The following is a 16,355-nucleotide window of genomic DNA, read 5'->3' as shown; positions in this document are numbered from 1 at the left end:
AGCATGAAAGCTGCACTTTCCTCACTTTACACTATTTGACATACATCACAGAAAACTGTAATCCATCGCAGCAGTGTATCGATGAAAAACTGGTATTTGTCAATGCCAATAAGGTGTTGATCTGCTACCAATGTAAATAGTGAAAATGAACCGCTCAAGGTCAGATTTCAACAGATTGTCGTGTAGAATTGAGATTTTAAACTGTCACTGTTAAAATAATCATCTGTGTGGTGTTAATGATGTTTCTTATTTTGTGGTATCAGAGCAGTGCAAAACACAGCGCTCTAGTTTAAGTGACAGCGGTGAAAGACGATCTCAGAAAAAAAGTGATCTTTAGCAGAAATGAAGTCCTAGTGTGTTTGGTTTTGAGTTTCATGAGCATGTCGTGCCATTTACAGTTTGCATTTTATGTAATATGGGTAGTTTTTTTGAGAGGCCATTTAGCATGATTGCCTTGAAAGGCAATCTGTGACAGACACCTCTGACAATATTGGGAGAATTTTTCCCAATAAATGGAGAACAGGTCGTGTTACAGAAATCTGTCACTTGACACGGGCGTCACTGGTCCAGGAGTCGATCGGCCTCTGAGCAGTGCACACGTCAAGAGCTCAGTTAACAAGAAGCAAAGTGTGCCAGCGAACAATGGTAGATTACGATCAATCTTCCACATGGAAAATGACAACGCGAGGGCCACAATGACTGCCAATCATTTATGCAAATGAGAGAAGACAATAGGGGAAAGGCTGCCAGTCTCCTTGATTGGCACCCCAAATGGACCACAAATGGGCCCACTCACAAAAAAGCAGAAATGAATTTTTTATACGACTAATTGATATTGTGCTGGATTTAACCCAGACAGATGGTGCTCCTGGTCCTTTTAAACGTCATAATTGAAACCCTGTTTGCCTATGTGTCTGTACAAACAGTAATTTGACAGACAAAAAATGACAGTAGATCTGCAGGAAGATAATGCATTGTATCAACCAAATTTAATCACAAGTGTTGGAATAAAGTCTTAAATAAATAGTGTAAAGATACTGGCATAAAAGCCGAGTATTGTGAAATTTATATGATTGACTGAAAAAAATTGAAAGAAAGATGCCTTGATGAACTAGTGTATCCCAGGTGTAGCAATTAGCGTATATTAGTGTGTACTGTTCTAACATGTACATTTATTGATAATGACCACGCTCTCTGATGATTAATTCAACAAGAACCTGCACCTGAACTTAATTTTTAATTTTTTTTCCAAACCCTGCATGGGGAAATGAACATCATTTGAACGACAGGAAAACCTTGAAGGACAGGAACTTTGAGGAAGTCAAATTCACAGCTAAATCAGAGCTAGTGATTTAAAGTGTATTTTTTCTGTGTCTCTCTTTTTAAGTAAAAGGTTGTGATTGTTGAGTCATGGCTTAACAGCTGCTAGAGCAGTTGTGTGAATCATGTACTGTTTAGTGTACCGGTAGTCATATTAGTTTTAGCATCAGATGTAGCCTACACAGGATTAGCCCAGTAATACATGGCTGTACAGAATACTGGGTATCACAGATACTACTCTTGCTGGTCCGGGACTTATCCATACATGTATGTTTCCGCTTCTGCAGACCCGAGAGTAGTTCAGTTGAAAATTTCCGTTTATTTTTGTTACATCATATAAATATACTGTTAAATAGATATACATTTCAAATGACTCGTAATAAGTACAGTGCTTGGAATCATGAATTTCAAATTTATTTGGACAGATTACTACTCCATTACCTCAAAATTATATTGAAGTAAATGATTGTATTTAATGAACAAACAAACAAACAAACAAACAAACAAACAAACAAATAAATAGAGATATAAATAAATAAATAAATATAAACAGATCAAGTTTACATGACAAAAGGTGATCCACACACTAAATGATTGGAGAGGTATTATGTTGTTGTGATTTTACAAATACTGACCAAGAAAAACAAACCAAACCACCAAAGCAGGAGAAAAGTCAATAAAACAAAATGGAAATGACCAATAGCATTACAGAATACTGAATCAAAGAATCAAATGAGAATACTCAAGTTGAGGATAGACTGGAGTAGATTGCAATAAAGTCATAGATAAATAGTGTTAAGATTCTAGCAATACACATCCAGGTTATTATGCATAGACTATGATATACTGTTGTTCTTTGATAAAACAATTGTTTTCCTTTTAAATTATTAATATGTGCTATTTAGCACCATGTTATGGTGGTAGATACAACTATGACAATCATTCTAAGAGAACAATACTCATCATGATCATGCTCTGGATATCAGAATACAAATGGAAAAGTCAGCCTTGAGTCAGTATGTCCCTGGTATCCTACAATCAGCCACAACCTTCCTCTGTAAACTATATAATATTTGCAGAGAATGTTTAAGGACATATGCAGTTAAAAGAATTCAGGTTTTTTTTCAAGAATTTTGCTTTCTCTGAAAACAAAAAATTCCTCCATTAGGATCACCTGGTATCTAAATGACATGTCTTTGCTTGAAGGTTGAGCTCCAATAAATATCTTGTACAACTTAAGGTGAAGCACTACGAATTACGTCAAAATTAGGTTGTGGTGTCATTTTCTTGAAACTTTGCACAAATATTCTTTGAAGTTGTGCAAGTGCAAAAATGAAATAAAAAATGGGGGTCACCACGCTCGTTTCCATGGAAACTGACGTTAAAATGGCGTCGTTAGAAATAAATAAAAATGACATAATTCACTTAAACTAAAGAAAGCAATTATAAAACGCTTAGCAAATGAGTTAATTTTAATAAATACCAAGGATTAAGATCCATATCTATCGAATGTATTGTTTTCATGATGTTTGTAAAGAAATTTTAACATAAGTATCGATTACAAAATGACGATATCGAAATTATATCACTACATAATTTTCGAACTTTCTTCCTATCGCTTTGAATGGTGTCATTTCGACCAAACTTGGCGAATAAAATCCTGACATAATACCATTTAGTTTACACTTTTAATAAAAGGGTGTCACCACGCTACTTTTTACAATATCTCCAGGTGAATGGGTAATATGCGCCATGTAAATGGGAGAGAAATGTTAATTTTGCGCTCATATTGAATAAAAACCAGCTTCCTAGGGGGTCAAAATATGACAAGGTTAAAGGTCACATGTATTTCTAAGAGACTGGGTCAAAAAATTAGGTAAAAGCGCAATTTCAACAATGACAGGTGATGTTAAATACATGCGCTACAAAATAACCCATTTGCGGCAGGCTGGAGTTAAATCTGCGTAGAAACGTTCTAAAGCGTTGTGGCGCGTCCGAATTCGTCGCCCTTTACCTTAACACCTTTGTGTTATACTACACTGTTGAAATATCGGCCTTCTTCAATGTGATCTGGTGTATGGTGCATTGGTGGTTACTACCCAGTGTGGCCTTTCCTGTGATTTTGATTGGGATATTTTGACAAGCTAGTGGGTACAGATAGGGTAAAATTGAAAAGATTTCAATGTTTACAAGTAACCAGTGTCTGGATGTTACATTGTTAGCATAACCCAACAGTGACTGAATCCTGAAATGTTGATTATGTTTGAAATTATCTTTTAATGAAGCTTCAGTTTCATCGTTACGATGACAAGCTGAGTTCTTTCCTATCTTCAAGGCAACAGTGAATCTTAGAATCTTAACAGGGTGGTTGTAACTGTCAATTATTAGTTCACTATTTTTCTTTTTAATGTTAAATACATTTTCTTGTTCTACTCCCCAAAACATGTTTAGATACACAGTATTCAGCTTGTCAACTCAGCCTGTACATGTGTAGACTGCATTGTTATTGTTGACAAGCAGATTCTGGTTTAGACTTGAATTCAAATATAAACAGTATAACAGTGCATTCTTAACTATGAATGATGTGTTGGCAAACTAAATATTAGGTGCTTTAATGTGATGTAGGGGTAGAACAAAAACATACGATTGACATAAAAAAACCCAAATTTCAAAAGTTACAGCTACTTGACCTCTAATGACAGAAGGCATTTCACAAACCCCTTGATGTACAGTAACACTTACTGTTATGTACTCTGTTACTGTAATTAAAATACCATTACCCTTCACACGGGGATTACATTTAATTGGAACTCTTACCAACATTTGCAAAACTTACCCCATGAATAGCGTCAAAGCCTGGTGGAACGCAAATTACCGACTTGTTAGTGAAGCAACTTATGCAACCTCTGTAGAAAGAAATGTTCCAAAATTTACGACAGATTTCATCTCGCATGTTTAGAAAAATTGAAATTCTCTGCTCTAGTGCTTATATGTTAGTATTTTTTAAACTCTAATGTGCATTTGAAGACAAAAATGTACATTCAAACTTTTCAAGTGGTCACCTTCAGAATGGTCACCTCTTTATAGTGGTCACCGTGTGGCTACCCTGTATTTTTGCATGTCAAATGCCTACAGAACGACCATATCTCTTATGTGGTCAGTGGCCTTCAAATTTTGTAGAAAACCAGTCTGAAATGTCAACAAATCTGACTTCAAATGACTTCTGTCAAAAAATCTCATAAACTGAAAGCAAGAGATATTTTAAATTTCACTAATTTTACAACTGCATTACATTTGTCTCACAAATTAAATGCACTATATACATGTATCATAATTTTCAAGAAATTTATTATGTTGAATTTTATCATGACTGGGGTACCCTTTCCTAAAGTCACCATTGGACACCCTACCTACTCTAAAAGTAACACCACACAGGTCCTCTACAGAAAGGTCATCTTCATATGATGGTCAGTGTTGATTCAGTAAAATAAACATTCATACCGAATGAACAAGCACTTGATTGCCAGATGCTAGTACTAGATTTTGCGTCTTATTTCAAATATTTTTTTTTACCATTGCTCTTTATCATTATCGTTTGTGGATGTGATTGGTCATGTTTCACTGTGTGCCAAACAATGCAATGATGATTTAATACTATGGTGACATGATGAGTTAAATGTAAACTTCATGTAAATCACAAACTTCCCCTCTGTTTATTCTGTTGAAGATACTGGATTTGGTTAGACTGGTGTTGGGTTTATCTAAATTTGTGGAAACTCTGACAAGGTTCATAAGTCATTGTCATAGCATTAGCTTTGAACCTGTTATGGTGATATGTCTCCTCCTACACATTTGATGTACACTTTTTTAGAACTTTTTTTGCAGACTGCTATTGTTCAAAACCTTTTTATGGAAATTTGTTTTAATTGATATATAATATTCTTTCCTTTTTCTTTCCATCTGCAGATTGAACTTAAAAAATCCATGGTTTTTGACGTACTGGGCATTTCTCAGTTTCTTGGCATAAATCATCTTCAGCAGATGTGTGAGGAGTTTGTAGTTGATTCCCTATCTGTGACCAACGCTTGCCACTTTCTGAATGCAGCTATGCAGATGTCAGGGCCTGTGGAACCAGCAGGTAAGCCAATGGTGTTCAGGCAAATGTAGCCGGGTAATCAGCATTGGAGGCAGCCTCCAGACTATATGTAATGACTGCAAACCTTAATAGGAATGGGAAAAGTTGCAGCAGGATTTGCCTATGAACAGGCTGAATCTGAAATAATCTTATTTTCACCATTTACGTCTGATGATTGATTCTGTCCCTTATTCTGTAAATAGTTTTCAAGGTTCATTATGATTGGTCGATGATGACATCATTTGATGGCCATATGATACCAATTGTGCGCTTGAGAGAATTGACTTCTGATTGGCTGACAGAGATCATATTGTCATCACATGACGTATCACCAATTATTAATATGATGGTTAATTCTCAATGGGTGTTGAACAAATCTGGCTGAGCAAAATAAGTCATATTAGAATTTGCTTGCATCACCATCTGTGATGACATTTAAAGCAAATGTCTATCTGACTTAATCTTTCAATTGCAAAAGTTACACAGTTAAGTAGTCTAGCTATGCTGATGACAGTCTCTCTGAACAAGTGTTTTAAAAGGATGAGAGTCTGTTTATACCTGCCAATGTAGATCACCGTTGCTGGTCATCCCTGGTCAATTCAACTCTGATGAAAGTGGGTTTTGTCTACACAGCTCATTAGTTGAATTAGGTTTATCCAAGCCACAATGTGATTAGTTGAACTTGCGTAACTTCCTTTGTGTGAGTACAAGGTTACACACATGAATTAAGGTAATCTACAAACCTTTGAACTCCTCCCCCTCTAGCTATACTTGGTTTTTGTGCTATCTCTGCTAATTAGCGCTATAGTGTTGCAGCTCTCTGCTAATGAATTGATGATTCTTTAAGCTATAAATCAGCCTAGATAATTTCATTGTCTGCCTGGCTGCAGTATGTGTCAATGGACTGGCATTTCAACTTCTGAGTGACAGTAACTAGAACTTTTGATACAATTTTCATTTTTATAAAGCAAGATCAAATTCTTATTCATCTTTGAAATATAAAGTTATTGGCTTTGTAAACCAATGCATTAATTTGTACTGTATGATTGTTGATGTGTAAATTCTAGTCTGGACTTCAGTTAAGTTGTCAACACAAACACTGCATATTACATGCATGCAGGGTGTGAGGACAAGTTAAGCAGTGGAGGTGTTGGCGTTAGAACAAGAAACTGTACTTGATAAACAGAACTAGAATGCAGGAATATGCAGAGGAAAAAACTTCCAAAAATGCTCTAGAGATCCTGGAGTGTGCCTTTTTTGTTGTTTTGGTATGTAGGTATTGGTTTGAGAATGAGCCAGGTTTATGTCAATGGTTGAATGCGTTGGAGTCGGAGTGTGGTCCTGTCAGTTGTCACACCTCGTAAATGTATTTGCATTGATTTTTTTTTTCAAGCACACAAAATCCAGTCATTGAACCGGTCACCAGCAATTGAACTCTTTCTTCTTTGCTCTGTAGCAGGACATAGTTGTGGTCAATAAAACCCCGGAGTAATTTTACCAGGTTTTTTTCCCCGGCAAGACATCCCATCAATGGCTGACAGTGATGTTAATGGTAGCGAGTGACACAGTGGGGTGCCATTCAAAGTGTCTTTGCGGGATTCCTGTGGCAAAGGTGACAAATGAACTATTTTGTCGATGGCACTCAGTGTTCCCCCCTCTGATTCTCATCAGCTTCCTTTGCTGGAGGAAGGGTGAAAGTCTTCCCTCACGTTTCATGTCTGAACACTACCAGAAACGTTCAAAGTGTCAACGAAGCTTCCTGCGTATGAAAACCAGAAAAGTAAAACATGTTTTAGTGTTTTTAAAGACACGCCCTTCTTTTCTGTTTGTTCATGTTAAATAAACAATTTCAAAACCTATAATGAATCTAATTCATAGATGACTAACTGTGTCATGTAAGCTACAAAACAAACAATTTGATAATGTGTTAACTTTTGTTCATCATCGTGCACCAAAGGTGACTTGCCACTCATATGAGTATCTTGTCTTTGTAGATCATTCTGGCATGTCTTTTACCATCAAAGCTCATCAGCCAGCTGATTTTTGCATCTCTCCATTACAGAGAGATAATGTCATCATTGCTTTACAGAGAGTGGGAGAGAGAGACACACACATACTGAATAGCAGCATTGGAGACTGTTATCTGACACTGATTGTAATTACACGGCTTGTGTCAGATGGCTGCCTCCGGGAGCTTGCCCGTGTTTTCTCAGTCAATGTTGTGAGCATACAAATGAAGTATCAATACCAAGTGATATTGTAAGCACAATTAATTGGCATCAGGTCTCAGTAAAAGAGCAAGATAATTTACAGCAAAGCAGTCACACTGTGATCGCATCACAAGTCTGATTACACCAGTCCATTTCTTTGTATGAATAATTTTTTTTATCAAGGGTAATTGCAGCCAGTCAGGGGATGAGTTGGAGTCCAAGACACAAATTGAGGACCTACTGTGCCTTTGTTCTTGTTCATGTAAACCTGACCACTCAATGTCAATAAATGTACCGCTGATTTTTCAGATTCTCCATTCAAGTTTCAAACAGTAAAATAGCCTTGAAAAGTAAATCTAGTCTCCCATTGATTTTTGATACATGGGTGTTAATGACTGTATATTTTAGATTACTGTGGAATTGAAACTTTGTAGAAATCTCTGTGTGTTGTATAAACATGTGAAATCTAAGCCTAGTTTATTCCACTTGCCATGTGAGTCCAGGAGGCATTTGAAATTCATGAGGAAGTGGTGTTTCTTTTTGTTGTGATTTCTACATGATACCAGTGGAGATTGATGACATAAAACTTTTCTAGATTTTTGTTGTCATGGTAACAAGTTTGCATATGTGTTCAATGTTTACAGTCGTTGAAAATTCCAATATGCAATTAGCTTGACTTCTGACTGAGCAGATTCTCTGCAGGACCCTGGCAGACAGAGTCAGCAATAGTTGAAATGTCTGTGCATATACAAACAGACCCCACACATACAGAGATAACATGAACTAAGGAAGTTCCCCATTTTGTGGTTTAGTTGGAAGTACATGACCGTTTAAAAAGACATTTTGGTGAAAAAACCACAAAGTAAATATTACAGATGCATCGCTTTTTACTAGGAAGGAGAGATGAAATCTGACAACTGTATGTTTTTCACACCAACCCACAGTTGCTTGTTGTATGATACATGGCGAAGGCCCCTGTAACTTGCATTAGAAGTAAATGCTATTTCTAATGCTTACACAGGGCCTTCACCTAGATCACAAGGGACTGACAATGGACCTATAGTTTGCCAAGTTTGTAATGATAAAATCTCTTACATTTGAATGTCAGGACTAATTATAGCTGCTAGACTAAGCAATCTTCACATTGATCCAGAATCCTCTCTGCAATACTATATGCTGCAATTCACATTGTTATGTTGAAAATAAGATATTAAAATCACTCAGCTGACCTGCCATGAAAATTTACACAGCTTCTTGATACAATAGTTTCTCCTTGGTATTTATCAGTTTAAATTATCTTTGAATCACCAAGCTACATCAACCAATGGCAGCGCAGCCTTAACAGCATGCTGTTTGTATATTTCAAAGAAAAAAGTCCCACTGTGTGTAATCACAAGGAGTTGATTGGATGGGCAGAACATGTGGATGTACCCATGCTGTGCCAAATTGGTTTCCCCTCAAGGTCAAGTCCCTCAGACTCTCACTTAGTAATTTGGTGTCCCAAGTGGAAACAATCAAAACTCCAGGGCCACTCAGTCCTTGGTGTGTTACACCCATCATGCCCAAAGGATGTTTATTGTCAGTAGCACATTGACACTTTACCTGTACCTACATGTATAATGAACTGTACGTGTGGACAGGAACTTCAAATTTGTAGGAAACATACTTTGTAGAAATAAAACCATTTCAGTTTTGTGTGAGAAAAAGATGTCTCTCTCTGTCTGATCTCAAATCTTCCTTAGCCCAATTCATGAACATTTTTGCCTATGTCAATGATTTTTTCACGGTTCAAGGTTTTCTTTTTCATATGTATTTTCACATAAGGTTCATACATGTATAAGCTTATCCACCTTGTGTTCCGGTTCTCCCCAACCCATTTCCTCCATGAATACCCAACCTTGACATTGGCTTGACATCGTTTAAAACATCTGGTAGAGGCACTCATGGTTGAATAACTCACTGAATACTTATTTCGAACTTCTTCAGAAAGATATCCTTTTGATGCTGTCAGAAGTCTGCTTGATCATTCCTTAGTTTGACATTACATCTTGACAGCCTATTGGTACAGTGATAACAGAATATTTGACAAATATAGACTCTAAGGGGCAACATCAAAAGTTCAATATAATAAATCTAACTTAATTGCTTAAGTTTTGCCTCAGACCCCCCCACCCCCCTTCTAACTTAACTGACCTAAAATTGAAAAACATTGCGGACTCATACCCTGTACTAATTCTTTCAAACGACGTACCAATGTACCATTGAATTAAATAAAAATTGAAAACCATTATAAAGTAACAAAAATGGATTGGTTTTAGCATACGAAAAAGCAGCCTTGAAATCGTAAAATTTGTCAAAAAGACGTTAAATCGTTTTTGACTGCACAGAAATTAATTTGGCCAAAAAACCCCCACCCCCAAACTTAAGCAATTAAGTTTTTTTTCAAACATCGATCTTTTGACGTTGCCCCTAAGTTGACAAACTACATGTAAATTGGTGTCATAACATGCTTTGCGGAGTTGAAGAAAGTAGTTGACATAAAAAATAAAATTCAGGAAAAATCATCACAAGTAACAATAACTGGTCCTTTAAGAATGCTGACTTTAGGTATTTTGTATTTGAAAGTAACACTGTACTGCAAACTCGTATATTAAAATAATCTCCATTTTTTATCAAAATACATGCAAAAGTATGTTTGTTACTGCAGTGCATATTTTTGCATCAGAAAGATAAGTTAAACATGCAGTGTTTAGGAAATGTCAGCACCTTTGACAGGTTATAGTGAAGTCAGTGACAGAAGCCACTATTTTCAATAAACAATAACTGTACAGTTTATTTTCATAATATTTTATTATCTTGATGTTCTTATTGTTGTTCTCTAAAGTGTTTTGAAATGCAAAGTATTAAGCCACAATGCATTGTGTACAAAATGCATCGTCACTGTGTTGGTTTACAAAAAACCCCTCAGTGGTCAACTGTAAGAATTGACTTTTAATTCATAGGCCATGTTGACAAGTTGATGTCTAGGCATTTCAACATGAATTTGGAATTAGAATGTCAAATTGCATTTCTGAAAACTATGAAAAAGCTGAAAAATACATCACAAAGTCCAGCAAATGGAGAATAGTGTAATTTGAAAATCTCAAACCAACAGGAAGCGTTGTGGCATCAGTAATGTAATAATGTAAGAATCATACTAGTGTACAAGAATGGTCAAAACTTCAGACAGAAAGTTCACAGTAAATGCTGAAAGAAGGCACGACGATGATGAGATGCTACGATAGATGATGGATGTAGTTGTTCTGTACATTGACATGTAGCCTACATCACAGCTGTTTTCAGAAAAGTGAAAAAGAAAATGACATGTGACAAGTTTGATAAGATATGACATCATCATTGACAGGGTTAATTTACACTGGGGACCTAAAGTTCTGAAGTATCAGCAGGTTATCTTGTACAACTTTCACATTTCACAGACCTAATGCCTACTCTGGTGCCAATTACTGGTCCCCCGCGCTCTCCGGGGGTCAAAGTTCAAGGAATGGCAGCGCCAGCCACATCCAGGATGCGTATCCTGCTAATCAAGGGGGAGATCTCCACACAAAAGAGACACCCTCTCACAAATGTTTGCAAATCTTAGCTGCTCTTTGTGAGGGGAAATTCTAATTATGCCGAGTAAAACGCAGGTTACAACCCCCATAATGGGACAGCGACATCATAGTCATGTGATTGACAGCCCCTCTGATAATCCACTGTAGATTTTATTTGGATAAAATGTACATTGTACCACTTTGACAAAAAAAGTTAAGCTCAAAGGACTTGAGAATCGCATGTGACTGACATTTGTTAATCTAAGGTTCATACCCTCATTAGGAATAAGTTGACTTTAAACGACGCAAGAGGATGTTGGAACTTGTGGTTCGCTTTGTGAGACTTTCATAGTGTACAGTAGACATACCGTACCTCCCAAGTTTTTGAAGGACAAACAAGTGATTCTTTTACTTTCTCAACCTGTACACTCAACCTGTGCACTCAACCTGTAGACTCAACCTGTACACTCAACCTGTACACTCAACCTGTGCACTCAACCTGTAGACTCAACCTGTGTACCTCTCCTGTAACTTCTTGCATTTGTGAATTTTGACGTTGAAAATACCATTGTTCATCATATAGATTTTAATGGTCGGTTTGTAGCAAATTCTCACCAGGTTATATAGTAGTCCCTTCCGACAAAACTTGGAAGGAAACTATTAAATGAGAGTTGTCACTTTGTATTACCAGTTGAAATCCAGATAATTGGACCTGGAGTGTTGTCGTAGCCACTTCTTTGTTTCATTTGTGTAGGTAAGGTTGTTAAATTTTCAACTTTTTTTCTCATTGTCTCTTGATAAGAAAATTTTACAGAAAAAAAAACTATAAATGTTAGAGCTCATAACGTACAACAAGTCTCTGACTGTTTCAATATGTTCAGTTCATTGCGTATAAGTTTTTCGTCACTGCTTTTCTGTTTGTTTCCAGTAGTCACATTCAGTAGTATGTCAGAAAAAACATTAAAGTTAGAATGGAATACCAGAAGTCAATCTTTTGTATAAATTTTATCAGAAAGGAAAATATTTGGAAAGCGTTGGGAAAAACAGGAATATGACACTTTTGTTTGATATTTTTCACAGGATTAGCTTTTTGGCTGGCAAAATGACTGACATGGCTTTAAAAGTGTTAATTTTTGCAATTTGATATCGTGTTTGAAGCATCAGATGTGACCAGCAGAGCCAATATGAACAGTGAACGCAGTGATTTCATTTGTAATGAAAAACAAACAGATAAGCGGGAAAAGATCTAACACACTGTAGGGGCTGCCTGCCAGAGGCAAGTACCGGTCATATATGCTATCATAATGAAAACACCACGGTGAAATTTAATCTTGAAAATGGACTCTTGTTTGCTATTATTTGGTATTGTGTATGATTATTATCATAAAGGAATTTATATCAGCTCAGGGGAGGGTTGTTTTAAACTGGCCAACACCCATCCACATGTTTGTATTGATTTAAAAGTTGTAGTCTGTTAACCAATAAAGTTTACCTCGATATAAATTAACCGTAAATATAAAATAAACCTCTCGTTTTCTTGGCTATTCCGTGTCAAAGGAGGCAGCATCTTTACTTTCTTCAAAATATACTGACCAGATTTGAGTTATGAAATGGTTTTCTAGCGATACATTTGGTGATCTGTGTATCTGTATGGTGTTTTGACCTTTTTACATGGCGGTTGTTTTGCCATTGCTGATCTCACAGTCAACAGCTGTGTGCAGCATTATTGATCAAATATCTTCCGGCAGATTTAATCTCTCAAAGCTCATCTACGCAGATTGACTTTTTATTATTGCATTTTTTGGACACTTCTGAGTGTAGTCTTGACCAAACAGAAACAAAAATTAAACAAACTTGGCGTTGCAGTTATTAGAACTGTATACACAATCACTATAATTTAGTAGCTAATCCGTCTCTTCCACTGCGGTAACCATGGTTTCCAATGTCATCACAACACAATATCACAGAATCAGCTTTGAGCACCTGGGGACGCTGTTAAGCATCCCAATGACAGATTGACAAGGTACAAAAGTGTAATATGAAAATATATGCAACATCAAAATGAACATATAGTCCATCATGTTAGAAATCGATGGCCTGATTCTGATGGTAATGCATCCAAAAAACAAACAATCAGAAAATCATGTTTAATATACAATCACTGAGCAGTGGTTTAAGATGATCTTATTGTTATTGTAACTTTCTATTTACTCCTTAGACATAGACTGTCATTTATTTACCTTGGGTGATATTGATTATTGGACCTTTTTTCATAGTGTTACATCATAGCAATTCACTTTTAGGGTGGAGAAACACTAATTATGAAAAATATTGGCATTTTCTGTATGTTATAGGGAGGAGGGAGTAGACAAGAAATACTATGACAAAAATTTGTGCTACAGTTATACATAGATTGCACAAAGATATATCTTTATAGCCTTTGATTTTATGCTGCAGATATTGCTTTGTCACAATTTCAACTTTCAAAGAAATAGAAAACAGACAATGTCGTTACAAATGGCTGTCAAATATATGAAGATATTGGTTGTTACTGACCAACTAATTAATATACAGTGTCATACACTTTTGTTAAATGATCAGCCTAACTGTTGAGTCAGCATACTTTTACAGGGCCTGTTCTGTAATGAAAGAAATATTCAAGACCTTTGAAATCCATGACATGCAACACCATTTTTGGAATATGATTTACGAAATAGCTTCTTTTCTAGATTCATCTGTGAATGGCTCAAGAAAATGACAATTTTACAACACTGACATATTTATGAATTTCTATGTGCCTATAGTCCCCTATAGTATTCTGTGATATCACATCTCAGAGAATACAAATTTCTGCTATTCTAACCATTCTGGTATTCCTGTCACCCTCTTTGCATAAATTGTTTTCTGTATACATATACACTTGTTGTATAAAATAAGGGTGACCGAATTCTGTCTGTGACTGTTTTAACACTGGCAGTGCATCTACTGATACCAAAACCATGACATTCGTTGACACACTCAGTTATAGACTGAGAAAAAAGTTAATAGAGGGTGGAGTAAAGAGATCACACATCATCAGACATTCAACTCCATATTTCTCCACCCAGCTCAACATGCTTATTTTTGATTCTTGACAATATTTCACTCTTTGAATGGCTCATGGATATCTCGATACAATCGCGACTGATTGGACATTTATGATGGAAAACCTCTTGACTCATTAGACAATGATGTGTAAAGTACCTGCGTCTTGGGTAAGTACTTGCAGAGTCCTTGAATTGAGACAATTACCCCGACTAATGGCCCTGGCTGTAATTTGTGAAGAAAATGTGATAATCTGTGGAACCAAGAGTGTTTTCTGTATTGTGATAATTGTTTTTGCACCATTATTGTTTTGTTATTGAACTTACCCTGTGATTAGCTGGCTTAATTGATCAGACATTTGCATATTGTCATCCATGGACGTCATAATAGTTCATTGAAGCCACAGTCTTCAATCCCTGGTTTCTGTGTTAGCTAGTATTGACATTGACAGTTTGCCTTGAGTAACTTTGAAAGTTTTCTAAAGTTTCTGAATTTGGTCAGTTATACAGAAGGAAACACAATGCCACAAACTGCCATCTTACTACCACTAGGTCATTTCTGTATCTGATCTTCTTTGTATTCACATCACTATGCTTCCTTTCCTTTGTCTCTGTCCATCTTTCCCTCTTCCATCCATTCCACCATTCAGCCATCTGTCCTTCCAACATCAATAATCATCGTAAATCAACCATCCATCTGTACATTCATCCAAGTCTCATTCTATCAGTCCATATGTTTCACTCATCAATCAGTCCATCTTTTCTACTTCTCATCTAACCCAGAAAACTCATGACAAGTACCGCCTGAAAATTCTTATTTGTAAAAACTATCACAACAAGAGTGGTAACCATTAAGTAGTCAAAGTGTTTGATATTATGCTCCATGAATGATCTCGCCCAATTTATCATTATCATCATTATCGTCATCGTTTTCATCACCATTCCAACCTGGTTGACGGATCATATACCGTATGCATACATCTAGCTAATAACACACATACACAATGCTGTGATTTCACAAGAACTTCCATCTGGTGTATTTCAAGCAATGTTTAGATTAACATGTTTTATTGAACAAACAAATTCCATTTTGCAATTTTCATAAAGGTATGTCAACATTGTCGATGCAGTGGCATTCTGACACTCCATATTGCGTCCTATTCAGACACAGTCAGGTGCCAATTGTTGATATACACAATCAAATGTCTTTTGTCATCGTCAAAAGAAACCAAAAAATGTCATTTGTGATGAAATGTGTCACTGCAAATTGCTTGATAAATGCATAAACATGTTTTCTGTCTTGTAAAATTCAGTCTTTTACAATATGGTTTAATGGGTACATCAATTCTGAAAAGTCTACTGGAATCATATAGGTGACAAATAAAAATATAAAACATCAAATATTAGATATGATACAGAAAGGGATTTTTGCACGTGTGGGTGGTAGTAGAGTTTATTAAGAGATAAAATGATCCTTATTCATTTATTGTGTATACTTTGTGTAGATGGAAAATCAAAAGTGGTTTTGATGTTGTTCTGTTGGTCATAAAACATCAGTAAGTCTGCATAAAACATATCTCTGCCTAGTTCATGAATCAGTTATTTGCAGAGGTTTGGATTAAATGTATATGTTTATCAGAGTGACATATCATTGAATGAAATACTTTTTCTCTCAAAGAAATCAAAAATGTCTTCTTTTCAATAGTGAATGCCCGGTGCAGGCAAACATCAATAGACATCGTTCCTTTTTCTTTTTCATATCCATATCTAGGTTAATGCTACCTTTCTCTCTGCCTTTGGAAATGTGATTCTCACAGTCGTTGAATGTGGTTATTACTGACATGCAAAAGTTGTTTGGAATTCACCAGTGTCATAGCCCTGATGAGCAAAATGATGTCCTTGGCTTTCACAGTGTCTATTTAGCAAGGGCAGTTTGTGAATTGTAAATGCACAGAAATCATTCTGTAATATGCCATTCATTTGCATACAAATTTCCACACCTCACAGTTTGAAGTGA

At 36.1% G+C, this 16,355-nt stretch overlaps 1 protein-coding gene across 7 annotated transcripts in view; it reads left to right on the top strand.

The window, feature by feature from the left end:
- Window positions 1-16,355, top strand: part of LOC139144222 (BTB/POZ domain-containing protein 9-like) — a 121,778-nt gene that overhangs the window by 69,928 nt on the left and 35,495 nt on the right. For all 7 annotated transcript variants that reach the window (XM_070714882.1, XM_070714878.1, XM_070714877.1 and 4 more), the window contains one exon: window positions 5,287-5,458. In XM_070714882.1, coding sequence (XP_070570983.1) covers window positions 5,287-5,458 — 172 coding nt within the window. The remainder of the gene's footprint in view (window positions 1-5,286; window positions 5,459-16,355) is intronic.

This window comes from Ptychodera flava, chromosome 11 (assembly GCF_041260155.1).
Source record: "Ptychodera flava strain L36383 chromosome 11, AS_Pfla_20210202, whole genome shotgun sequence".
Lineage (NCBI taxonomy): Eukaryota > Metazoa > Hemichordata > Enteropneusta > Ptychoderidae > Ptychodera > Ptychodera flava.
The sequence above is the reverse complement of the archived record's forward strand: the minus strand, read 5'-3'. Positions and strand labels throughout refer to the sequence as shown.